This window comes from Fopius arisanus, unplaced genomic scaffold, assembly GCF_000806365.1.
Source record: "Fopius arisanus strain USDA-PBARC FA_bdor unplaced genomic scaffold, ASM80636v1 scaffold00080, whole genome shotgun sequence".
Classification (NCBI taxonomy): Eukaryota; Metazoa; Arthropoda; class Insecta; order Hymenoptera; family Braconidae; genus Fopius; species Fopius arisanus.
Genome location: NW_011887819.1, coordinates 325,644 through 349,496, shown reverse-complemented (window position 1 = coordinate 349,496; position 23,853 = coordinate 325,644). Strand labels below are relative to the sequence as shown.

The 23,853-nt window shown below is 34.4% G+C and overlaps 5 protein-coding genes and 1 long non-coding RNA gene across 20 annotated transcripts in view; 3 read left to right on the top strand and 3 right to left on the bottom strand.

Moving 5' to 3' along the window:
- The window catches only part of LOC105270188 (rabankyrin-5), a 49,209-nt gene extending 46,226 nt beyond the window's left edge, over positions 1-2,983 (top strand). For both annotated transcript variants that reach the window (XM_011310961.1, XM_011310960.1), the window contains 3 exons: positions 682-922; positions 1,009-1,264; positions 2,555-2,983. In XM_011310961.1, the coding sequence (XP_011309263.1) occupies positions 682-922; positions 1,009-1,264; positions 2,555-2,684 (627 nt within the window). In that variant the 3' untranslated portion in view covers positions 2,685-2,983. The remainder of the gene's footprint in view (positions 1-681; positions 923-1,008; positions 1,265-2,554) is intronic.
- UQCR-11 (Ubiquinol-cytochrome c reductase 11 kDa subunit) lies at positions 2,837-4,738 on the bottom strand. 2 transcript variants are annotated; one of them, XM_011310963.1, is made up of 3 exons: positions 4,666-4,738; positions 4,510-4,607; positions 2,837-3,123 (listed from the first exon to the last, which is right to left on the bottom strand). In XM_011310963.1, exons 2-3 carry the CDS (start codon positions 4,597-4,599, stop codon positions 2,950-2,952), a joined length of 264 nt encoding a protein of 87 aa, XP_011309265.1. In that variant the 5' UTR covers positions 4,600-4,607; positions 4,666-4,738; the 3' UTR covers positions 2,837-2,949. The 2 variants fall into 2 exon arrangements, with proteins under 2 accessions (XP_011309265.1, XP_011309264.1); XM_011310962.1 differs by having other exon boundaries at positions 4,687-4,738.
- A 132-nt stretch (positions 4,739-4,870) lies between these two features.
- Positions 4,871-10,789, top strand: LOC105270190 (ankyrin repeat domain-containing protein 13C). Of its 12 annotated transcripts, none has more exons than XM_011310971.1 (4): positions 4,871-4,887; positions 5,650-5,923; positions 6,029-7,214; positions 8,938-9,313. In XM_011310971.1, exons 2-4 carry the CDS (start codon positions 5,806-5,808, stop codon positions 9,131-9,133), a joined length of 1,500 nt encoding a protein of 499 aa, XP_011309273.1. In that variant the 5' UTR covers positions 4,871-4,887; positions 5,650-5,805; the 3' UTR covers positions 9,134-9,313. The 12 variants fall into 12 exon arrangements, 11 of the variants coding, with proteins under 11 accessions (XP_011309273.1, XP_011309268.1, XP_011309271.1 ...); XM_011310966.1 differs by lacking the exon at positions 4,871-4,887 and adding an exon at positions 5,008-5,270; XM_011310969.1 differs by lacking the exon at positions 4,871-4,887 and adding an exon at positions 5,008-5,287.
- A 3,906-nt stretch (positions 10,790-14,695) lies between these two features.
- LOC105270186 (uncharacterized) lies at positions 14,696-16,539 on the bottom strand. The gene is made up of 2 exons (XR_892509.1): positions 15,084-16,539; positions 14,696-14,885 (listed from the first exon to the last, which is right to left on the bottom strand). It is a non-coding gene; the product is annotated as an uncharacterized lncRNA (long non-coding RNA).
- Positions 16,540-16,808: 269 nt separating this feature from the next.
- Positions 16,809-18,889, bottom strand: MED21 (mediator complex subunit 21). Of its 2 annotated transcripts, none has more exons than XM_011310957.1 (2): positions 18,733-18,889; positions 16,809-17,411 (listed from the first exon to the last, which is right to left on the bottom strand). In XM_011310957.1, the coding sequence occupies exons 1-2, from the start codon at positions 18,736-18,738 to the stop codon at positions 16,887-16,889; spliced, it is 531 nt and encodes a 176-aa protein (XP_011309259.1). In that variant the 5' UTR covers positions 18,739-18,889; the 3' UTR covers positions 16,809-16,886. The 2 variants fall into 2 exon arrangements, with proteins under 2 accessions (XP_011309259.1, XP_011309258.1); XM_011310956.1 differs by lacking the exon at positions 18,733-18,889 and adding an exon at positions 18,127-18,510.
- A 1,797-nt stretch (positions 18,890-20,686) lies between these two features.
- On the top strand, positions 20,687-23,043 carry Vps24 (vacuolar protein sorting 24). The gene is made up of 4 exons (XM_011310954.1): positions 20,687-20,992; positions 21,077-21,137; positions 21,215-21,609; positions 22,304-23,043. The coding sequence occupies exons 1-4, from the start codon at positions 20,948-20,950 to the stop codon at positions 22,460-22,462; spliced, it is 660 nt and encodes a 219-aa protein (XP_011309256.1). The 5' UTR covers positions 20,687-20,947; the 3' UTR covers positions 22,463-23,043.
- The last annotated feature ends 810 nt before the right edge of the window (positions 23,044-23,853 follow it).

Genomic DNA, 23,853 nt, shown 5'->3' with positions numbered 1-23,853 from the left:
CTCTTTAGCGCCCTTCAAAATTTTTTCCTCTTTTTTTTCATTATTTTTTCATGCCAAATCCAGTGATTTTCGTGACCTCAAAACTTATCCCAAATTTTTATGTATTTTGAAAGATAAAATTTAAACAAAAGATGACGTTCTATAGGTAGTCCACCCGGGCCTTAAACTTTTTTTTTAGCATACAGGCATATCTGTGGTGTAGCTCTGCTTGATATGGGATCGTCCCCGGTTCCAGATTAAAAAAAAAAACAAGAAAAAAAGCTATCGACAGGAGATAACCAGATAATTTAACCTGCCCTTAAAGTTTTTAGTAAGTTTACGAAAGATCTTATCGTACCGGATGCTCTGTTCGCTCTTTAGCGATGCCTTGCACACACCCTCTTCCACTTGATCCTCAGTAGCCTTTGACTCTCGCTAAAAATATCACTCGACTCGTATATACTCTCCCACTTTATGCACTGACAGTCTCAATTCTCTGACGAAAAATTGCGAGAAGCAGTGCAGAAAATACGTACTAAGAATGCAAACTTTTCAATCCGCACGGCCAAAGAAAACTATAGAATTTTCAATAGAATTCCCCAGCCAACTTATTACTATCATCTCTTCAATGCTATCATTCATAATACTTTACAAATAAAAAGTTGAAATTTCTGAAAGTTAACAAAAAAAATTTATCTGCAGAATGGTATAAATTTCGATGCCACCAATGCTGACGGCGATAATGCGCTCCATGTAGCCGTGCGAGATGGCCATGTGTCAGTTGTGAGAGCCCTATTGACGGAATGCACTCTCGACGCAGAAACAGTGAATCTTAAAGGAAGAAATCCACTCCACGAACTGGCGAGATGTGGACGTGATAATGCAGCCACAATCTGTGATCTTTTCCTTGAAACCATGTCGCAGTATCCAATTAACAATTCAGGTAACTGTAAAAACTAATAAACTAGAAAAAAAAGCTAAAAACTAGAGTGTGTGAAATTATAATAAACAAAATTTTGGGAGTTTCAGATGCCGATGGGAATACGCCTTTATTGACAGCTTACATGAAAGGCAATGGCAATTTATGTCGTACGCTAGTCAAGGCTGGTGCTTGTCTTGGCTCCATGAACAAAGATGGAATCACAATATTCAATTATCAAGTTGCAACGAAGCAATTGTTATATAGATTATTAGATTCGTTGACTCAAGAAGCGCCGTGGGCTGATAAAGATATTTGTCTAGAATGTGGAACCAAATTTTCCCTCACTATGAGGAAACACCATTGGTAATATTTTACATTAGTAAACGCACGAAATTGTAAAAAATTTTGGAAATTCTATTTCCTTTCACTTTTTGCTTCCTGCTGAGATTTTCATTAGAAAAATTGACATGTTTTCAGTTCTCTCGATAACTTAATCTGTCAAGATTTTTTCCGCATAGATTTGTAAGCATAAATTTCAAATTCATAAATTAAAAAGTAAAATTGCCTATTTCAAAGGTGAGATTAAAGCAAAACGGTAAATGTCTAGTATAGCTCCCTCAAACCATTGTAGATTTTCTTTGGTGGAACGAATAGGTTTCTTTCACTGGACCAACTTCCAGGAGACCTTTTTTCGAAGAAACAATTGGGGTGAGAGATATGATTATTAATAGACCGCTCTTTGCGTTATCCAGGACCACGACCAGAACAAATCACACCGTCACCGACATTATATACCAACATCTCACCTCCCATCACTATCTGAGTATATCTCCCCCCTTTCCCCTCCTCTAGGTGCTTAGGCGGAGTTTGACAATGCCAATTGAGTCAATATATGTCACTCCCTCGTCGTGTCAACAATAATAGCAGAGGGCTGACGCTACATTACGATGTATACATAACGATGTACCCATATTTAACTATCGATATCACTACCACCTAATTTACTCTTGTAAGCTTTCGGGGACATAGCTAAGTGAAACAGAGAAATTAAAATTGCTGAGGTGAATTTATATGGGGGCGTATATCAGACATTTACCATTATTTTCCACTTATTTTAAGAAATGCGTCTTTACTTATATTAACAAACACACTCAAAAATCTCGATAAAACGATATCTTATACTGAGAACAAAAGAATTGAGTTTTTTTATAAGCACGTCTCTACATATATCAAGAAACTTATGGCTCAAAAATTGACAAAAAAAATCACGTCTTACTCTAAGAAAGGAAAACTTCTATCAATATATTAACCGCTTGTTTCAAAGATGATAATAACTTATTCATAATGAAAATGTGATTCCTTCGGAGAAATACTAATTCTCTTAACTAATGATTTTTTTTCAGTGCAAGCTATCGTTTTCTTACAAGATTTTGAGTATGAGTTTTTTCATACAAATGCAGATGCACTTCTCAAAAAACTTTGTTTTCTCGGTGTAGACAATGTAAAATAAGTAATAATAATTAAAAATTGAATTCTATGAGACTTTCAGCAAAAATTCTATTGAGATTAAATATTGCACGTGAATAAAATTTCCCGTGACCAACTAGTCGATCTTTGTTGGCTAAAACATAAATATATTTTTTTCTTTTTTAGTCGTCATTGCGGAAGAATTCTGTGCAGTAAATGCTCAGGTCAAGATGTGCCAATCCTAAAGTTTGGACTTAATAAACCAGTAAGAGTCTGTGCTGTTTGTTTCGATGTACTCCAGGTTGGAGCCGAATGAATGGAAATAATCAAAATATGTTTATCCTGAATGTTACATCGTCACTATTTCATAAAGAAAACTCTACTCTCTAATAAAATAAAGATATATATGAAAAGAGAAAACAGGATTTTAAAAAGTGCATAACTTTAATGAATAATTTTCCACCATACTTAATTTTTTCCCTCTATTTTTCCAATTTTTATATACATGACAAATATAACTATGGTAAGTATGATTCAGTGATGAGAAATACCGAGAATCTTTTATTCGTGTATTTACCCATCTACTTGAGCTTACTGAAGAGAGTTTTTGAAGCACAATGATCTACACAGTGAACATAATCTATCAACTCTTCGAGGCAGGTTTCCAATGTCTCTTTCCTGGAATTAACTCGATCATTGCATGTACTCAACCTTTCTTGGAATTTAACACAACTCGGTTTCTGGGAGCATTCCTCCTGAAAATTCAACAGAAAAACTTAATAAATATTAGTAGAAGAGGGTACCGACGGTACCGTGCCGTTGCCGTGCGGATGGAGTGCTAGACTAGCACGCCAATGACCCAGCTTCGATCCCGGGCACCGGCGGTCAAAATTTACAGCGTTCTAATCTCATAGTTTCACTACTGAGCGGTACACGGAGAGAAAAATACATCTTTATTTCGTGTGAGTCCATTCAAAAATTAGTGTGCTATTCACCAACCCATGGGACCAAACCGTGGTCAACAAAAAATTCGGATGTGGCGCCCCAATTTTTAAGGGAGTCTCACGGAAAAGTAGCGTAAGTTCTTCAAAAATTAGGGTGCCACATCCGAATTTTTTGTTGACCACGGTTTGGTCCCATGGGTTGGTGAATAGCACACTAATTTGTGGTAGAATTTTTTCTCAGTGTAGTTCTGTCAAAAGGACGACTGTATCATGGCACATTTTTTCCCTCCTTTTCGGCAAATGCGGTACAGAGGGTTGAGGGGTGGGAAGGAAACAAATCATAAAAGCCCGCAAGGGGTATTTATAAGGGGCAGAAAAAATTATAATTTTCTTAATTGGTCTTTAATAACTTTTAATTTCTCATTGAAAAAAGAAAAATTCATATTTTACTTTTATACAAAATACGTTGAAATTGGTTTTTTTTCAAAATTTACAGTAATATCTAGACGCTGATTCTAAAGGAAAACTCAATAACTGGTCCAACGACGGTAAGGAAGAATGATTTTTCACCTAACTCTGAGTAGAATTTCCCTTCTCTCAGCGCCCATGACCCAAAAGTTTATTGTGTAAGAGGATAATCGCACCATAGGTGCGAATATGTAGTCATACAGCTCAAAGAAAGCCCTTTCGGTTCAAGTCGTCTTGATAAAATTTAACAACTTGGACAAAGCCTTAGATTTATTACATTAGAGTTTATTAAAAAACCAAGTCGTATTGTAAATGAAAGACGTAAATGAAGGAATTGAAGAATTATTATGCACAATTATATGTGAGTATTTATCCCACCAAAGCATTTAGCATTTTACATTGACATATAAAATACTACATACAGAAATTGCAATTTATGGTGGAACACCATATATATCTTTCATCGGTTCTGCATAGTAGAGTATTTACTATTTAAAAGGTTTGTTAAGAATTTCATGATGGATAAAATATAACAAAAATATAACATAATAAAAAGGATAAATTTTATCTTTTGAATTGCATTACATTGAGAGGAAAATTATTTTAGCAGCGTCCGGTGTAAAATCATTCAACATTATCCGCACTATTGTACTCATAATTTTTTAATTTTATTTTATAAATATAGAATTATTAAGTTATGTAATTGTTTTCAACAGTTGTAGTACTTACACGGAGAACTTTCTGCGGGTCAACCAAGTCTTCGTCGTCTGCCTTAACAATAGGCACAAAACGTGAAATGAAACCCTGGATGAGTGACATGTTGATTCCTGAAATTAGTAATCAATTTAATTACATGCAGGAATTTAATAGAAGGGTGAAATTTACGTAGTAAAGAGCAATCGGCACCTTCCAAATTGAAGTATTGACGAACTGGCTCTGATGACAATATGGCGAAAGTCTGTGAATACAAGAGGAATATAGATGAGAAACTCAACTTGTAAAAACATGAGCCGCCAACCGTAGAAATGTCCAGTAACGCTGTGGGAAATTTGTGAACATGTTGACAATGACATATTGTCTGCTTGGCACATATATAAATATTTGTCTGTACGGTCTGGTCATATCTATAACACTTGTGAAAATATCGATATATATGTATGTCTTTCTAAAAACCGACAGTCCCATCTTTGTACATAAAAATATAGGTATCATCATTATATGCTCACCAGTGTATGTCTAAATGAAGTGAAAGAAGACGTGCCGATTATCAAAAATACAGTCACTTCAAATCTCAAATATCATAAGACTTTGATTTTTTAGTATACAATAGACATTGGGTGCTAATTAATAAACGTGTGAGAGTGAAAAAAAAAACAAAAGAAGACTTAAGTTGTGTACCAATATGGTAGTCGGCGCCCCATAGTATTCGAATATTTTTTCTTGAGTCACGGCGAATTGATAATTTGGATTGACAATTTATGAGGCCAGAGGTATTTTTTAATTGAATGTGTGTAATTTTTGTATTTGACTGTACAGTTTTCAAGCTTTAAAAATGGCGATTGTGAAGGCGACATTGGTCTCGACTGACAGCTCGATGTAGTGTTGAAATCACTTCGTAAACTTTTACATAATTATTGTGAGAAAATGTGATGAGCCGATATGGCGGAACGCCAATACTCAATTCATATATAACTGTTCCTTATGACTTCCATGAACAATCAAAAATGGAATATAATTTTAACCGAGCATCCACTTAAACAGCTTGATTGATACAAAGCAATAATTGCGTGATTTTCTTTTAATACTTCCCAATAGGATGGAAACTATTAATGAAGATTATTGGGAATCATTTGATAATTTTACTTTCAGAGAGTGCGAACGAGAGGCCAAGAAAGCGAATGAGCGAAAAATGCATCTATAATGTATGTTGAATTAGATTATCTGCTGAAAAAAAAGCATGAGCTTAGGTCCTATGTTTCCAATAATTTGTGGCCCTTGGTAACTCGCTAACTTGGTAATGAAAAAATGGCCAATGATATATTGAATGCAGCATATCCACTCCATAAGTGTATTTTTCAAGACGACATAAAAACATTAAGTTTTCTACTGAGAACTCATGATATTGCTGAAAAAGATAAACATGGTAAGATTTAAATAAAAATATTTATTATATTGTCTAGTATTTGAGAATTAGTATTGTCTTGTACTTGACTTGATATATTTTTAGTATGAATTTAATATATTTCAGGTAATACGCCCCTCCATTTAGCGGTAATGCTTGGCAGAAAGGAGTGCGTCCAACTGTTGCTTGCCCATGGGGCACCTGTTAAAGTGAAAAATTTGTCTGGATGGAGTCCACTTGCTGAAGCAATAAGTTATGGTGACAGACAGACAATCTCATCATTAGTGCGTAAATTAAAACAACAAGCCCGTGAACAAATGGAGAAAAGGCGTCCAAATTTGGTAGAAGCTTTGCGTAAAATGGGAAATTTTTACATGGAATTGAAATGGGATTTTCAAAGCTGGGTACCTCTTGTATCACGAATATTGCCGTCTGACGTATGTAGAATACATAAAAGTGGGGCATCAATACGTATGGATACAACTTTAGTTGATTTCAATGATATGCGATGGGAACGTGGTGACATATCTTTCATATTTAATGGCGATCAAAAACCTGGAAAATCATTAACTGTATTGGATAATAAAGCAAAAATATACCAACGAGTTAAATATGAAGAGACCGAACTGGAAATAGAGGATGAAGTTGATATACTTATGTCAAGTGATATCATGGCAGCACAAATGTCAACGAAGGGAATAACCTTCTCTAGAGCTCAAACTGGATGGATATTTCGAGAGGATAAAAGAGAAATGATTGGTCAATTCAATGCTGACTTCTATCAAATAAACGGTATTGTATTTGAGAGCAGAAAAAGACGGGAACACTTGAGTGAAGAAGATTTACAAAAAAATAAAGCCATCATGGAATCTTTCACTAAAGGTAGCTCGCAAGGTTTTGCCAATGGAGAGCCACTGACTAGACGAGCCTCTTTGAATCCACCTCCGGATTCTAAAATTACTTGGGAGGCCTATCTTGAAGCTCAACCAGGAGAATGTCCATTATTAGGGCGTAATCTCGTCTATAAAGAAAGTAGCAAATCATTTAAAGCTACTGCAGCTATGAGCTCTGATTTCCCACTCACAGTTGACATGTTACTCAATGTTCTTGAAGTTATTGCACCCTTCAAACATTTCAGTAAACTTCGTCAATTTGTCTTGATGAAGTTGCCTCCCGGATTTCCAGTTAAGATTGACATACCAATTCTGCCTACAGTTACCGCCAAGATAACATTTCAAGAATTCACCTTCAAGCACGATATCGATCCACTATTATTTCAAGTTCCATCAGACTATTTCGAAGATCCTATGAGGTGAGCTCATATTTTATTTATTTTTTATTTGTTAACTTATGTGTATAAAAAGTAATATGCAATCACTGGTATTGACTGTCGACTTAGATGACATCTACCATTTTCCTTTGTTAACGTTCGCCTTGCTCTATGAATACGATCTATCAAATTTCACTCTACTATTGAAAATTCAAGCATGACAATTTTCAAGTATACTCTACCCTTTTTTTCTAGAATTTTTTTTCCATTAATGTTCAGTTACACATGAGACTGTGCATTGAACCAGGCTTCAACCTGAATTTTTCACCATTTTACAACAAAATTATCATTTAAACTTCAAAGAATTGACGAAAGTGTAGCAAGTATATTCTTAAAGAGATTTTTGTCACTTGGCCATGTCTAACCTCGTTCTTTTTAGGCCTAGATTTAGGACTGCTCAGAACTCGGTTAGTTGGACCTCGTGACCAAAAAAATGTATGTCATATGGCCTGAAAAATCTATTTTTCTGGCGAATTTAATCATAATCAACTACGAAAATTTAGAGAACACTTTTAACGGTACAAGAGTAAACAAGAGGACTAATTGCTTTGGTGTTTCTAATACAAGGAATTTTTTTGCAATGGAAAATCTCATAACCCATCTATCCTGATGGGTTCCAACCATATTAGTTAGGCATTAATTCTCTCACCTCTGACCAGATCAACACTCAGTAGGACCATTCACTATCTGTAAAAACATGTGAATTACAATTTTTATTCTCTAGAAATTCCCATCGTAAGTTTTGTTCCTCATCGGAGGTGAGGGAGTCAGCATGTAGATTTGTCCTACTTTCACTTATTTGTATGTCCCTACTTTTTTCCAGTGTTTCCTCCGAAAATTTGTTGGCAGATATGATAACTGAGAATTTCCATTTTTTAGTATTTTCCCTTTTTGGATTTTCAAAGTTATTGAAATTGTTTTGAAATTGAAATTGGATATGGGAAAAATGTAGGAAAAATGATTGGTTTAATCGCAAAGGGATAGTGCGGTAGAGTAGGCGCTTCTAATTGGCCGATATTAAACATTTACAGCTAAAAACTGTCAAACTAATCATTTCTTTGGCATTTTCAAGTATTCAGAAGAGCTCAATATATCATATATTGAAGTGAAATTGATCAAATATCGTTGAACCTCTTTTCATTTTGATTTTTAGCCACTTACTTAATAAAAATGAGTTTCAGTTACTATGGAGCATATATGGCAATGATGATGGTCCTGCATACTGCCTCGTCTGTCTGAACGAGAGACATTATTTGGAAACAGAAGTGAAGAACAATTACTTATGTACATTAGTCATTTGTAATTAATCAAGAGTATATGCTACGTTGAAATCAACGTTAACATATAACTTGAACAATACTTGTATAATACTACTACCATCATCAGTGCATAACTAAATGAATTAATCATTATTTTGATGGAATTAATATTTTAATATGCCAACGCGTTCTCCGAGAACATTTATTGGCTTCTTATAGAATATCCTTATTATTTTTTGGCTAACATTATACACAAAATTTAGCAAATATTCATTTGTATATTGATTTTTCATTCCCATTTGAAACATTATAGTTAAATAAATTTTGATGCGAGCAAGGCACGAGAAAATAGTTGGTGCAATAGCCGAATGGTTTAAAAGGCAAAACGCTGCTAAAACGATGCTAATGAACTCGACATTTCCACATCTTATATTTTTATGTTGCAGGCATGAAGAATCTTTCTTAAATGGCAACAATATTTTTGACCTCGCGAAAGTTATGACTCTTGACAAGTCGACGTTGATCTATCATGCAATATCCCTCGAAAATGGAATGAAATATGAAAATCTGTATTTAGAATTCCGTGCCAGTGTTCATCCCGCAAATATCATTTATTTACGATTTCTTTATTCCACGATGTAAAGAAACTCAGATAATACCACTTACTCAGTGCCATAAAAATCGTATCATCACAATGTAATACTCAGATGCTATTTTTCACTTTGCCTCAGTGATAAAATATTCTTAATCGAGTCCTTATCGTTTATTCTGTTAATATCTGGTGCTATTCACAATTACTTATGGATATGTTGCTCATACTACTACTAGGTGCGTGTCGAAGAGTGTACCGAAAGGGCGAGCCGATTGTCTGCACTCACAATTCAGAAACTCGCATGAGCGATGCGATTGCGAGCAATCGCAATTTTCGACGCCGGCTGGAGTTGTGCCTTGCTGTCAATCGCTGCACCATTGAACATCTCCAATAACTATTCACTATTTACCAAACAAACACAATGAAAGATGTGTGATATGTAGAACACAGTGTGTTAAGCAGACTAAATAAAGAAATTTCTATTTGGTTTCATTGTCCCGCGATATTTCATGATGAATCGATCAAGTCAGCATACAAGATGACATCGTTGAGTTCGTTTTGTCAAGAGGCATAACTTTGGCAGGATGAAAAATATTGTCGGCATAACATAAAAATTATAAGATGTGAGAATGTACCTTTCACCAACATCGAATTTCCCCCTTTGAACCAGTCAACTTTTCTACCAACTATTTTGTTCTCCCGTGTTTCCATCAAAAGTTATTGATCCGTACTATTGGGACATTCAAATGGGCCATCCGCCGTAGAATGAAAATTTTTTGATTTTAGAATTTCAATAAATTTTCACTCAAATTTCTCATCGAAGCCAATAAATTTTCTTTTATTTAAGCAAAGATTATAAGGAGTTTTGTGAAGCACATTCAATTACGGTACTTGGCTACGTGATATTCCAAATGCATTAAAAGTGGTAAACTCCCATGAAAAAAAGGCACGAAATCAAAGAAAGATTGAGTGTGCAAAATTCTCTAGATCCTTGTACACTTTTCAGTCTTAAAATTCTGGGAAATTTTAACTAACTAATAATTGACTGATAATTCTTTAGTATTCGGTTAGAAATAAGCTAAAACTTTTTATTGCTATAAAAAAGTGCTACTTAGTTAAAAAATGCTATTAGTTAAAAAATGCTATTAGTTAAAAAAAATTTATAAGTTTCTACAACTTTTAAGAAATAAGGAACAAGTTTCGGACCTGAAAAATAGAGTACAGTTAATCTATTTTTTTATTTTAATCCTCTGATTTTCACTCGTTACATTTATAGAATATGCGTTTAGTATCTGGAACTTGCCAAATGGCCAGATACCAATCATGAGGTGGTGTCTTTTCAATTTTTTAATACGCGGGGGAATGTGTAAATATAATGGTGATAAATTAACAGCTTATGTTATTCAACGTTTACAGATTTCCAGACTTATGACGCTTTGATACACTACCACTAACCGAGGTTCATTATTGGAGTGGCTCAGGATCGTTGAATGTATTAAGGGACTGTTTGGCGTTAGACATTTCACTGGGCCTTGGTAGTATTCATCGATATATCCCACCACGTGCTCTTATTGAGACATAAATGACAGCTGATTGGTGTGCACCGTTTACTTCCTTTAATTCATTATATAATAGTTATATGGTTTATTACATTTATAACACTCATCGATCCAAAAATATTATATTGATATTCATTTACCTTAACTCATGGATAACATCCTTTGGTTGAGTGAATACTAAACGCACTATATACCCGGCTCATTTGAAAAAAATTTCCCTTCGTTTGTCGGTTGATAAAAGTGGAATTGGGGACTTGGAAATTGGCCTCTCACCAATTGTTCCAGGGCTTTTCATGTTATTGTATTGTCTAAAACGATTAATGTGTCGCTCATAATCCCGTTCAACACCATCTCTTATTTAACTCATCAACTCCAGAGTCTCATCTACAGAAAATATTGCCACATGTGCTGAACCTTTTACTCCTAGAGTATCCTTATTTTTGCCTATTAAGTGAAGGGCTACTGTGAGGTTGAAAGTAAGGCAATAATTCGGGTCAGATTTTTAAACTTCAACTTCTGTACCGTCAATATAGCTTTCTATGAAAAATTCCCATAATAATCTCCACATTTTCACAGGAATGTTTTCCACTTCTGTGAATTTTTATAAAAACCTGATTCTCCCTAGTTAACACCAATCCTTCAATTTTTTGTTTATACAAAAATTAATTAGTTATGTAGAAACCAAATTTGGAAAAAGATCATGCCTTGGATATCTTCTAACATGTTAGGCATCTATGATCGCAATAGACAATCAATCATTTTTCTGCACTAATTAACCATTTTCGGACTTGTAATAGGTATTCAACGTATGAGAAATATCGCTTCAATAGCCTGTGCTTTCTGAAACACTTAGTAGTCTTCCCTTACAAGAATGAACTAGTGTCCTATTATAATTTTTCTTACTTCCCTGATGCAATATCTGAAATGAGAAGAAAAATCAATTATTATAGAGTAGGCACCACGTTTTGCGAATTATGCACTCTAATTATGTTCGTCGCTAAACTGAAGATAATCACTCTTGAGAATATGACTGACAAAGACCGTTTCGGTTACAAACGCGTTTTTGCCCACAATTACATAAAGTAGCGTTATAGTCATGGCCAAAAAAGTACTGCCGACTCATGCGCTTTATAATCCTCGCCTGCGGCTTAGACTATAAAGCCGCATTCGTCAGATTCACGTTTTTCCGTCTTATAGGCGTAAACAAAATTATGTCACTCGTGGATATCATTGCCTTCCCACTCCTATAAGCATCCTACAACACTAATAATGAACAAATGCGGTTCCGGACTGCTTCACACGATTCACTGTCTGACAATGGTATTATATATACTTATACTTCTCGGAGAAAGCTTCAAAATCGCCATGGATAAATGTTGGCATGGGACTTTTTCCACTCATGTGGTTAGACCGTAAACCGGGACGCTGCATGATGGGTGGAATGATAAAAAGTTTTTTTTTGTGATTACAAGGACTCAAGTTCGAAGATTTGACCAATACAAGAATGATGTTTACTTCATTATTAAACCAATGCTGCATTAAGGCGAAAACAAACAGTTCCAGTTTCTAACTGGCAGCGAGATGACTATTTATCACATAAGTATGGATATTAAATTTCCCTTACGAAGTACCCTTCACTGCCTATCACTGATAACATGAATGGGCATTTGTTCCCTTGCTCAAAATGACATTTGACACAGACAAGTAAAACGTATCAAAACTGTGGCCTTCCGGTGTAGACTGGATCTATTCAAATAATATTGATATAAGTCAACGTAAAGATGAATCTTATAACATTTTTTATTTGTTTTTTCTAACAATTTGACACAGGCATTTTTCTACTGTACTTGTATCACTATCTGGTTCACATACCAAAATTCTTCTAGAAAGAAGTTGATGATGACATATATGTATAGCTATTTTTACACTATCAGGTTCTGAGAAACTTACAACACACTTGCATAAATCCGACGATTTTTCAATTAGAAACCATTTTTTAGATGATGGAAACATTAAATAAGAATTGTTTATTGCATACGCCAAACATTTTTTTTTACTTTTGATGAAAAAATCCGCCGGTTTGATGCACGCTTTTTCAAATGTAAATATTTAATAAAAAGTATCACGTGTTATAAAATATTATCAAGTAACTCCGTAATTCGATTTCTCTGTACAACTTCATCAAATAATATAGTACCGCAAAACAAACATTTTTTTCCCCTTAAAAATTTATATTGAGCCATTATCTTGATAAAACGTACAGAAAAGTTCGACAACTTATACATAGTTCGATCGATATTTCTAACGAATGTCCCTTTCAGTGTTTTTTCTTCTGTCTCCACAAAAAATATCTGTTAGCCGAAATATAATTCCCCGTTGTGTATCAACTTCATTTGAAGTGTCAACGCTCTTTGAACATCACTCGTCATTGAAAAATATTTCCAACTAGTTAATTGCTGATTAATTCTATATATTTCAATTCCATACATATTTATGGCTGTTTAATAGAAACTAATAGACAATTACCCCTGAATAGTTCGAAATTGGTGCAATAATTGTGCAATGTCTATTGTGGCTTGAACTGTTACAATCAACTAAAAAACTTTTCTTTCCCCAATTTCGCCGTTCAGATTCGTAATCGGAAGGCCAAAAGCTATAAGCTCCACCAAATATCATCAAAATCGGTGATGGTGAAATTGTACTACATACGTTTACCCAATAATCTTCCCCATAATGAACGAAATTAAACGATCCTTATAGCACATATTTTCGATATTAAATCTTTGGATTTGCTGATTTTTCAATAACCACTAACACAGATGGTTTGATTATCATTATTATATGAAGTTCATTTGAAAGGTTTATTTATTTCCAAGAGTAAATTTTGTTTAAAGCTCTTGGTTTAGTTGTATTTAATTTGAGCATCGGTAAAGTATTTCGTAATTTAAAGAAATTCGTAGACCTTGCATTTTTGTGCTTAGGATGATTCCAAAGCAATGAAACTGTTCAGAACATTTGTATACCATTAATGTTTAAAAAAAATATACATAATTTTTTTTCCTGAAAAATAATGATTTCGTTTCATTATAATATCTTAAACTATGGACTTGGCATGACAAAGGTCGACTTTGGGGGTATTGGACATATCTATATGGGCAAGTATAGTTGATTGAATTCAAAATATTTTCAAAGGTTACACAGCCCGCGCTAGATGAAAACACCGTGGAGCTATAGACCTTGGAAGATGCAAAAACTTTGGTTTTGAGAAAAATGACGTCAAAGTTCGAGGTACTACTAACTTAACCTCTACTCGGTCGTTAAACACATTATGGTTGGAATATCTACGAAATATCCGTGTGAACCCGGTGAACATAAACCAGCCTTTACTTTTTATTTATTTTTTTTTTATATCTAATGCCATATTTTGCCGCGGAAGAAGAGACAAATATACGCAGCCCTCGGCGACCATATTCATTTCGTTAAAAAAAAAACGAACATTCATTACTCGTTATAATAATCAAGTTCTTTCGTTACTTTAGTTACAGGACGAATAACAGAGTAGACTTATTGCAATTTTGCTTCAAATAAACGAAAATGATAGTTGTTACACAGATAAAATGATGAAATTTGTGGGATTCGATTACGAAGACGGTACTCTTCGTCCGGCAGTCATTGAAAAAAAAGGAAGAATCTGGATCGAAATTAAAAACGGCGATTTTCTCGAAAACTATAATTGATAAAGTGAGTCCTTCCCATGCGGACATTCACGACTAGTTCCATCAATAATGACGCTCTCACTAGAATTTTTAACACCAATTGCTGTGATTTCCATGTGCAAAAGGAAGTGAGTTGCTAATATTACAGCCCATTGATTACAGATGCATGAAGCTGCTTGCGTCTCTTCACATCTATATAAATAATCAAGCCCATATACTTCTTCGTTTTTTACAGCAATTTTATACTCTACATTTCTTCGACATACCAGGGTATAACGTTTAATCAAGAGCTTATACGCAATTGGAAGGCCGAAAAAAGACGGTTTTTTCAAAATTCTTTTGTAGAAAGACTTTTTATTTAATGAAAATAGAACAAATAGTGGTAGTTGTAGTACCAACATTTAAGTTTAAAATGGCAGAATAAATTCCGAAAAATATCCATATGGTAAGCTTCCGCGGATGATCTCCAGAAGGTCCTCTACAAAGAGGTGTTCGGCGGTGACCACGATTTATCTGGTTGAGGTCATCTGAAATAAAACAAGTGGGCAATGCCATTATAAGGAACTGCATTGAGCTATTGTGGCTAAGAAATTAGAAACAAGCTTCCGAATGGATTTTTATTTCTCAGATTTCATTGTTTCCACTTTTTTTCTTCATTATAATATTTATTCGAATACATAGAAATGCATCTAAATTATCTTTATATTTAATTCAATTTTAATCACCCTATCGTGTGGGAAAGTACTCAATTGAAAATCGAATTATAATGCAATCGAGTGAAGTTGGTTCGTTATGAAATGGTTTCATTCGTACTATCATCGACAGCTCCATCAATTGTGCAAAACATGTCGAAAAGTAATGGAAATAGGTCAAGAGATGATTATCTATAATAGGTCAAGAGAAACGCAGTGAATTGAACTTTACTTTATTTTATTATTAATATGACACGAGGAAGTGACATCTGTACTCTACGGAGTGCTGGAGCAGACTAAATACCGGTCACAAAGATCAAAAAAATATTATCATCTATTAACAAAGAACTCTCAGATCATTCTCCCTATGAAGTCATTGTTTATGTTTATATTAACACACCGACTCTCTCCACTCCGATTCGTTTTTCTACCAATAATCTTAATGAGTAAAATATTCTCAATAATAAGTCATATAATCCAATAAAAGGTAATTCATTTTTTATATTATTAATAATCATCCCTCTTAGTGCACTTCCAATACGGGCGACAGCTCATCATAATCAACGAAAAATAGAGGGAGGGTAGTGTAATCTAATATCAAAGCCAATTCCACTGTTCTAAAAATAATAGAGGTAGTTCCATCATCTTTTGACTTGAATAAGAATACTTTGAGGAAAAAAATTGAGCAGTCATCTCATTGCCGAAAGAAAACGAAAAAAAATTTCATATACAATATGCTATAACTTAACAAAAAATGATGCGATTCTCTCAATATTCTGATACGATCAAGAGCCCATTAATATCAATTCTTTAAGCAATCATTAATTCCTTTCTGATAATAATTACTTGAGCGAGAAGAAAAAGCAATAAACACACCGCATATTCGAACTTTTTAGGCTACATTTAATTACCCTATCGCAAAAGATTGGGAACTTAAATATGACCGAATACAAAGCTCCCATTCGGAATCAAAAACTATTCGACCAAAATTTTCCCGACCAATTAATCAAAAAAATAGAAATAATTACCTAAAAACGTATTTCTTCGATTAATTTCTGAGGAATATATCTCAGAAGGTTGTCTTCATATTTGGATCGATCAGTCAACCTATTTTTCTAGTAATCGTACTCATGGACTTTGAAACATCGTTTCAAGAAGAACGTGTTCAAACTTTTGGAAGAAATAAAATTTTTTTTATAGTATTTCTATAGTATTTCTTTTAGTATTTGAAATTGATGTTGTCTACGAGCCATTCCTCCCTCCTACGTACTCACAAGCACTCTCGAGACGGCGATCGCGATGCGCTCTTACATCCTCCTTCTTGACATATGCATGGGCATTGAGCCCAACTGCAAATCCCATGGCATTAATACAGTACAACAGTGAAGTTGCACGTTCATTAAAGATTCTACCGGTGCTGTGAGCAGCTATTTCAACCATTTTTGGGCCACATAGAACGCATCACACATCTTTCTAGAATGTTTTTATTGCTGAGGTCTGTGTAAATAAAAAAAAAACATAAAAATCGCATTTTTTGACTCATTTTTTGACTCATTTGTTGCCTCCACGGTGAATGGTATTACTCCCGGTAAGTAAACATTAAGAACACCTCTCTGTGTTGACCGTGGTCTTCAAATGTATTAACATGTGTTGTCGTCGGGGCCGACAACCGCTACGTCTCCGTCGTAGCAATCCAATATTACAACGAGAAAATGTGAGAAGTACAACAAACAGTTTTCAGGAAGAAAATAATCAGAGTTCTGGGGTGAAAAATGAAATCTTTATTTACACAAGCATAGAACAAAAACTTGATGGATTTTTACAACTAATCAAGATTCATTGATTGATTGAATTTGGTGATGAAGCTGAATGCGTATGGTTGGTCGATGACAGGCCAATATTAGCAAAATTTTCTTGTTTTATGAATGATTGCACAGGAGTAACGTTGGTAGTGATGTTTGCTGTCAAATTTGTGTTTAATACTACAGCCCCAGGAGTTATTGGGTTTTGCATATCAAGTTGACTCTGCGCAATATCCTGGAGAGCAGCTTGAATTCTCTGTAATAATGATTCACCCTGACGGACTACTTCTTCTAGTTGCTCACCAGCCTCAATGTTTTCCTGTTCCAACCGACTGAGACTAGCGACTTGGAGCTCTTGGGATGATTCTTCACTCGGTAAACTTTCTATGAGAGTATCGATATCTTTTGCACATCGTGCGATCAAGGTAGCGAATAAAGACGCGTAGTCCTCTTGAGTTTGATGTGGTTGAGGTGTTCCGACACGATCGAAACCAGGGAATTTACTTGGAGTTGAATATTGCTGGAGGATACCAACACTGTTGCAAAAATGCTCAGCTTGCTGAAACGAAAGAAGAAAAAGTTGATCGTCCGAGTTTTTCCGGATATTTTAAATGTTTCTAATAGTTCTGATGACCTATTGCATTATAGCTCATTATAGACCTTGAATTATTATATTTTCCTGAAAAATTATTTGATCCATTTGATAATATTAATAATTATAATTGTTTCGATGAAATAACATATTGGTACAGGATATTCCTATATGGAATAAAAATTAGATAATTTTCTGGATACCTCTTTCATTATGGTCTTTTTTGATGTTTGATAAATTATTTCTTTCCAGTCAAACGATTTTAGGTTTTTTTTTCATGGATTAGATTTAATGGTTGTTGGTTCTGTACTATGATTGGCACAACCATTAAACAAGACGTAGAAAAACGAAAATCCAATAAAATTTTCAAGAGGATCAAAGAAAATATCTTAGTAGTTTTTTAGACCAGTTTGATTTGGTTTCAATCATGTTAATGAAGTCATCAATTCTTGGCATTTAGCACTATCAAATAAAGATAAAGAAAAAATAAGTAAAAAACCCAATCGAGTCATACTAGTAGTATAAAGGAGACAAATTGGAAGGATATTTGCTTTTAAAATGATTTTCTGCCCTCGGCTTGCAAAATTTCGGTGTGATGCTAAATGTTTTCAAATTCAAGACTGTCAGAAAGGAGTTGATTAACCAGACAAGTATTGAGTTAATGACGAACCGATTATCCCACCTGATTTATCGTATCTTGTAATTGTGTTAATCGATCAGCCATTATTTTTAGTAATATTACGTCGTTTTTTCACTGAGAACAATGTTAAAATGTGGGATGTCAATTTGCAGACACGTAGGTTATCATAACCTATTTTCTCTGCTGTACGGCGTAGATTGGTTATGTACATCTGGTACATCTGTGCCCTACAGACAGAGATTATAGGCACCATGCACTTGGAAGCAATATCGTTCTTTAATTAACCTTTCAAACTTTTTTCTTGGTAAATATTTAGGTAGTAAATTGGTGAAATTTAGGAGAACATGATTAGAATTTGGGACTAATTAGATTTCGTTTAATTTTTTTTTCGTTTTTGTCACTAATAATGAGCAGAAGTTATTCTTAAAAAAATCAAAAATAATTGGAATCACAATCACTTTAAAATGCATCTTCTACATGGATAGTTTTTAAAGCAACCAAGTTGAAATTATCGAAAAATAATTGGTTAAAATTACAGAACGAAAATAGTAAATAGAAAATACAAGTGTTCCAATCCAAAATTAAATTGTCTTTCGTAATGGAATATACCAAAATTTCAAAGTTGGTGTTAAACAATTAACTTTGTACCCTCATTGGCGATGCCCGTTCAAAAAACTCAATGAAAAGTCACTTATTAAAAGGTAATTGACGATCGCACGTAATTAAAGAGAAATAAATGCAAAATCAAGCGAATGTCAAATCAGAATGAAATATCAATTTTTAACACATTCAAATATCTCATTTTTAGAATCTCCCTTACATTACACAGCTCACTTTTTTATAACTGAGTGAAATAAGACATCAAATATTTAGGTTGTTGAAATAGTCAACATTCAACGCCGAATATCTGCGTGAAAGTTCAAGACGGTTTATTTATGCATTTTTATAAATAATGTTACATTTTGATACACATTTGCTTGTCCCTACATCTATTCTTTCCTAATTACATGAGAGTGTAGCTAATTATCTTCATCAATTAATGGAATGATGAATTCTAATTCATTTGAATTTTCTTAACGAATGTCGATAATGAAGAAAAGTACGGCCACATCGTACCATGGGAGTCCACGCATGCGCAGATGGACACATTGTCATTGATATCATTAATTAATTAGTATTTAAAGAACAATTAGATCTAGAATGATAATTCAAGGATTATTTTTTACCTACAAACGATTTGCTAATGATTGGCAAGGTCAATTTGGTTCTACAACTGAAAATTAGGCAAGTCCGATGGTAACTTTTGCATATTATTTTCATTAATTAGTAAAAAATCAAAGAAAGGCCTACAAACATTTTAATCACTATTACAATGTCACACAAATGGTCCTCACAATTCCTCTCTGCTGATCGAAAACACCATACTAGGTGTGAGTACCAGTGTCTGCGCATGCGCCGATGCAAACACTATAGACCTTTTTTTAAATTAATTAAAATCTAATGAATAATTACGTGTAAAAGAATGAAACCAAGGTATTTATTATCTACAAACGATTTGCTTCCTATTGGTTAATATTATTTCGGTCTACAAATAAAAATTAGTGGGGTAGGGTTCTAACTTCCGATCATTATTTTGTTTAATTAATTAAAAAATAATGAAGGGTCTACAAAATTTTTTAATTGTATTACAATGATGTACAAAGGTCCTACTATTGATCTAAATAAAAAAACTAATGAATTTTCAAATATGTGGTGCCAACTACCAGTCACCATTGCCAAGCTTTGATGTCGCCGACACCAAAACAGGGGACAAGTACCTTCAGACGCCGTACGTAGCGCTGTATAACGCCTTCTCCTTATGCGCGTTTCGTCCCCACCATTCAGCGATTTCTGGCGTTTACATTTGAATCTCAGTCGAGTCATGTGATTTTTTTTTCTTTCAAATTGACCTAAAAAAAAGGTGCAATTTCCCAATAGTAAATTCCCACCTCTCTATCCGTAAGGAAAAAGAGAATTTCATTTTTCGCCGAAAAAAAAATGGATTTTTCTGAAAAAATTTTCAAAAAATTTTTGAGATGTCAATTTTGGGGTGCTGTAGGGTGCATTCAATGGAGATAAATCGGTCGTTGTAAAATTTTTTTTGAATTTGAATGGGAAAAATTTTTTTTATAATTTAGATGGCGTATTTTTTGAGACTATTGCAAAATGGAAAAAGTAAGAAAACAGCAGTATAATTAAAAGGAAAAAATTATATTCGCAAAAATTTCTAGAACATTCCTTTAAAAAATTTCCGAAACAAATTTTTGAAAAATTTTTCAAAATATTTTTCAAAAATACAGTTGTTTTGTTTCCCGATTTTTTTTTGTTTCAAAAGAACAATTTTCTGAAAAGTTTTCCAGAAATTTTTCGAAAATTTGAAAAAAATATTCCGATTACAATTTTTTTTTACCCGGGAAGTTGAAATTTTTTAAAATATATTTTACATTTTTCCCTGCTATTTTAAATTATCATTTTTTAAATAGGCCCACCAGTGCCGAACAGCTGCAGAGTGGGGGTGACATGGCGATGAGGGGAAGGTGATAGTGACCGCCGCGCTGTTTCGTGCCGCCTGAGAGAACTTGTCCCCTGTTTTTGGCTTGACAATACCTGCTTGTATCATACCTTAATACGCACTTCACAAGTTTCATATTCCCTCGACCAATATTCTCAAATTACTCATCCTTATGCATTACAACATTCAAGTGTTAGATACATCGAAACTCGGATTTTCTAATCTTTATATGCGTTGACGCATTGAGTTTTTGTCACTCTTGATCGATCTATACTTGAAAATCGAGAATTCTGGCCCCAACCCAAACAGACAATGGGCCTTTTTGGAAAATCTCAAGAAAAAAATCCGAAAGATCAGGTTTTTAGTGTTGATATGTATAATTTACTTGGAAATATAAATTCATAGTGTATGCTGAAGCTAAATAACAGGACCTTTTTGCAGGTAAATGAATGGACTCATAAACTACGAAAAGAGGGTTATCAATTAGATCGTCAGGTTAGGGGTGAGTGGCAAAATAAAAAAATTTAATAAATTATGAAATGAGCTGACAGTGTAAATTTGCATGTTGTTGATATTTAGCAATTCAACGTGAAGAAGAAAAAGTGAAACGTTCATTGAAAGAGGCTGCAAAGAAAGGCGATAAAGATGTTTGTAAAGTCCTGGCCAAAGAAATCATACGTGCTCGCAAAGCATGCAACAAAATCCATACATCGAAGGCTCACTTGAATTCAGTCACTCTACAAATGAAAAATCAATTAGCAACAATACGGGTAGCGGGTTCACTGTCAAAGTCAACCGAAATTATGCAAGCAATGCAATCACTTCTAAAAGTACCAGAGGTAGCAGCAACTATGAGAGAATTGTCAAAAGAAATGATGAAAGCTGGAATCATCGAGGAAATGCTCGACGAAGCTATGGACTCCGTCGAGGATTCTGAAGAAATGGAAGATGAAGCAGATGAGGAGGTGGACAAAGCAAGTATTTGCACATTTGTGCAATTGATTTTTTATGAGTGATCTAATCAATAGATCCAATCGTGCACGGAGATGCCGAATATATTTCATTACTTCAACCAGTAATATCGTTGTATCCTATCTTTTGCATTGTCATATTTTACAACGAATTTTTCAATCAGTAGTGCATGGAAATATTTTTTAGTAAAATCATATTCAGGCCAGCATGACAATCAGACATCAGAACATCAGACAATCTGTCGAACGTCATCTTTTCTTTAAATTTTATCTTGCTAGCCTACGAGATATTCAAATTCGGGATCAAATCTGTATTGCGGGAACCACTCGAATGGCTATAAAAGATGGTGGAAAAAAAAGGAAAAATGAATGAAGGGTCACAATTTTAGGCTAATAAGATAGAATTTAAGTAAAAGATCGCGTTCGATCAGTGGTTCATCCGGACCTTAAATTTTTTTCACAACTCCATAAAAATAATACCAGGCGGAGGAGCATAAAGTACAGATAGTCTTGCAAATATTTAACGTTGTGAAGTATACATTGGTTATAGTTGGGACAAAAGTTGAATAGGATTTCCATGTTCCAAAAAAAATTATAAATTGTAAATTTTGCTCACTCGTTTCGCCATAGCGGTGATTTTTTTTTCAAAAAACCATAATTCCATCTCGTTTGTCTATTCTATTACTTTTATTATTAGATTCTCTGGGAGTTGACAGCCGGTCAACTTGGAACAGCACCTGCCCTTGTGATGGAAACACCAGGATCATCAACTTCAACCGAAGAACCATCTCAAGATGTTGAAAATGATAAAGATCTCGAAGATATGAGATCTAGATTGCAGAGTCTACGTGAATAGTTCTCGTTTTCTCATATCTTCATTGTTCCACACTTAAATATGGTTTTGTTTGTCTATATTCGAGCACTTTTATTTTTCTAACAGTATTCCAAGTTTCGCAGACTAGTAATTTTCATTTAATTTGATGTAATATTTATCTTTTCTATTGAGTTTTATATGAAGCTGGCTTCTTATAAAACCGAGATGAATGGATCATTTTAGCTTGCTTCAACGTGACGTGTGACGTCAGCATATATCCTTTAAACTTTCGTATTTCGGTAAAAATGGGCTTACGAAGAATCAAAAGACATTTAAAGAGACACCCAAATTGCATCTATTTTTTATAAATGGCTGCATTCGCCCCACATATTATTAAGTAGGAATTGATTTAATATAAACATGTATATAGCAATAATTATTGGCTTTCTGAAAGATAATGTAAAGTTTAAAACTCAAAGATTACATCGAATAATGTATCTTGGATACATTTTCTATTGTATGCTATTGGAATGCTATTTGTTTTTATGGGTTTTAAAGTTCCTCTGACACGCGAGATACAACCTCTATGAAAACATCAGGAAAAATGCACATGGTTTCATTTCTCCGAAAGTTGTTCTCATTATCTTTGATTCTGATTCGCTTACATATTCTTTTCATGAACAATTTCATAGAAAAGTTGCCACCATTCACCATTGGCATTCGTACTAACTTCATTTATTGAAATTTTGTGTTTTTTTAATATATACGGCCTCTTTTCTGCCCTCCATACGGATACAAATCGGCTCTATCCTTACCCTATGCATGTGACTATGGCTCCTACACTGTACCACATTTGCACCCCTGACACCCCTTTAGAACATCTCAGTTGACATGGGAAACTACAGAAAAGCCATGTCAGTAGAGGCGATTGCTCTATTAACAACCTCCAACCCATCGGTGGGTGTTGAAAAATTCTATTCAACGGGGAATCGAACTTACAACCTCAGAACACTAGGCTAGCACCTAGCTACTGAGCTGTTAACGAAGATCAAATTTTGAGTCTACACAGGAATTTCCAAGCTTTTTATTCCATTCGATATATTTGGACTCGCAAGTTCTTGGTGGATACCTTTGAATTCCTCGCTCATCCTATCCTTATCATGAAAGCAGAGATACGTAAATGAAGTTCGCCTGAGTCGAAACTCGTAAGACTGATTCCTTATTGGTCAGCTCGAATCCGAAGTCGAAATTCGAATTCGGCGCACGGAGTGCGCAGTAAATCTCGTTATAATAACAAGAGAAGAACGGTTCACTAATCGAACATGGCGGATCTCATGGGGATAATCGATCATTTTTCATTCGATTCGATAATTCGAACGGGACCCCTGATCTGACATGTGATGAGAATGTCATCAACGTCGCGGCCGCGGCGG

What these genes read in the sequence shown, in the direction of transcription:
- UQCR-11 (XM_011310963.1), bottom strand. Translation starts at nt 4,599, where the DNA reads ATGTCACTCATCCAGGGTTTCATTTCACGTTTTGTGCCTATTGTTAAG. An exon ending in ACCCGCAGAAAGTTCTCCGT is followed by an intron (nt 3,124 to 4,509) that starts GTAAGTACTACA and finishes TTGAATTTTCAG; the next exon opens with GAGGAATGCTCCCAGAAACC.
- LOC105270190 (XM_011310971.1), top strand. Translation starts at nt 5,806, where the DNA reads ATGGCCAATGATATATTGAATGCAGCATATCCACTCCATAAGTGTATT. An exon ending in TGCTGAAAAAGATAAACATG is followed by an intron (nt 5,924 to 6,028) that starts GTAAGATTTAAA and finishes AATATATTTCAG; the next exon opens with GTAATACGCCCCTCCATTTA. An exon ending in TATTTCGAAGATCCTATGAG is followed by an intron (nt 7,215 to 8,937) that starts GTGAGCTCATAT and finishes TTTATGTTGCAG; the next exon opens with GCATGAAGAATCTTTCTTAA.
- MED21 (XM_011310956.1), bottom strand. Translation starts at nt 18,168, where the DNA reads ATGGCTGATCGATTAACACAATTACAAGATACGATAAATCAG. An exon ending in TACAAGATACGATAAATCAG is followed by an intron (nt 17,412 to 18,126) that starts GTGGGATAATCG and finishes CTTTCGTTTCAG; the next exon opens with CAAGCTGAGCATTTTTGCAA.
- Vps24 (XM_011310954.1), top strand. Translation starts at nt 20,948, where the DNA reads ATGGGCCTTTTTGGAAAATCTCAAGAAAAAAATCCGAAAGATCAG. An exon ending in AAAAAAATCCGAAAGATCAG is followed by an intron (nt 20,993 to 21,076) that starts GTTTTTAGTGTT and finishes ACCTTTTTGCAG; the next exon opens with GTAAATGAATGGACTCATAA. An exon ending in CAGATGAGGAGGTGGACAAA is followed by an intron (nt 21,610 to 22,303) that starts GCAAGTATTTGC and finishes TTTTATTATTAG; the next exon opens with ATTCTCTGGGAGTTGACAGC.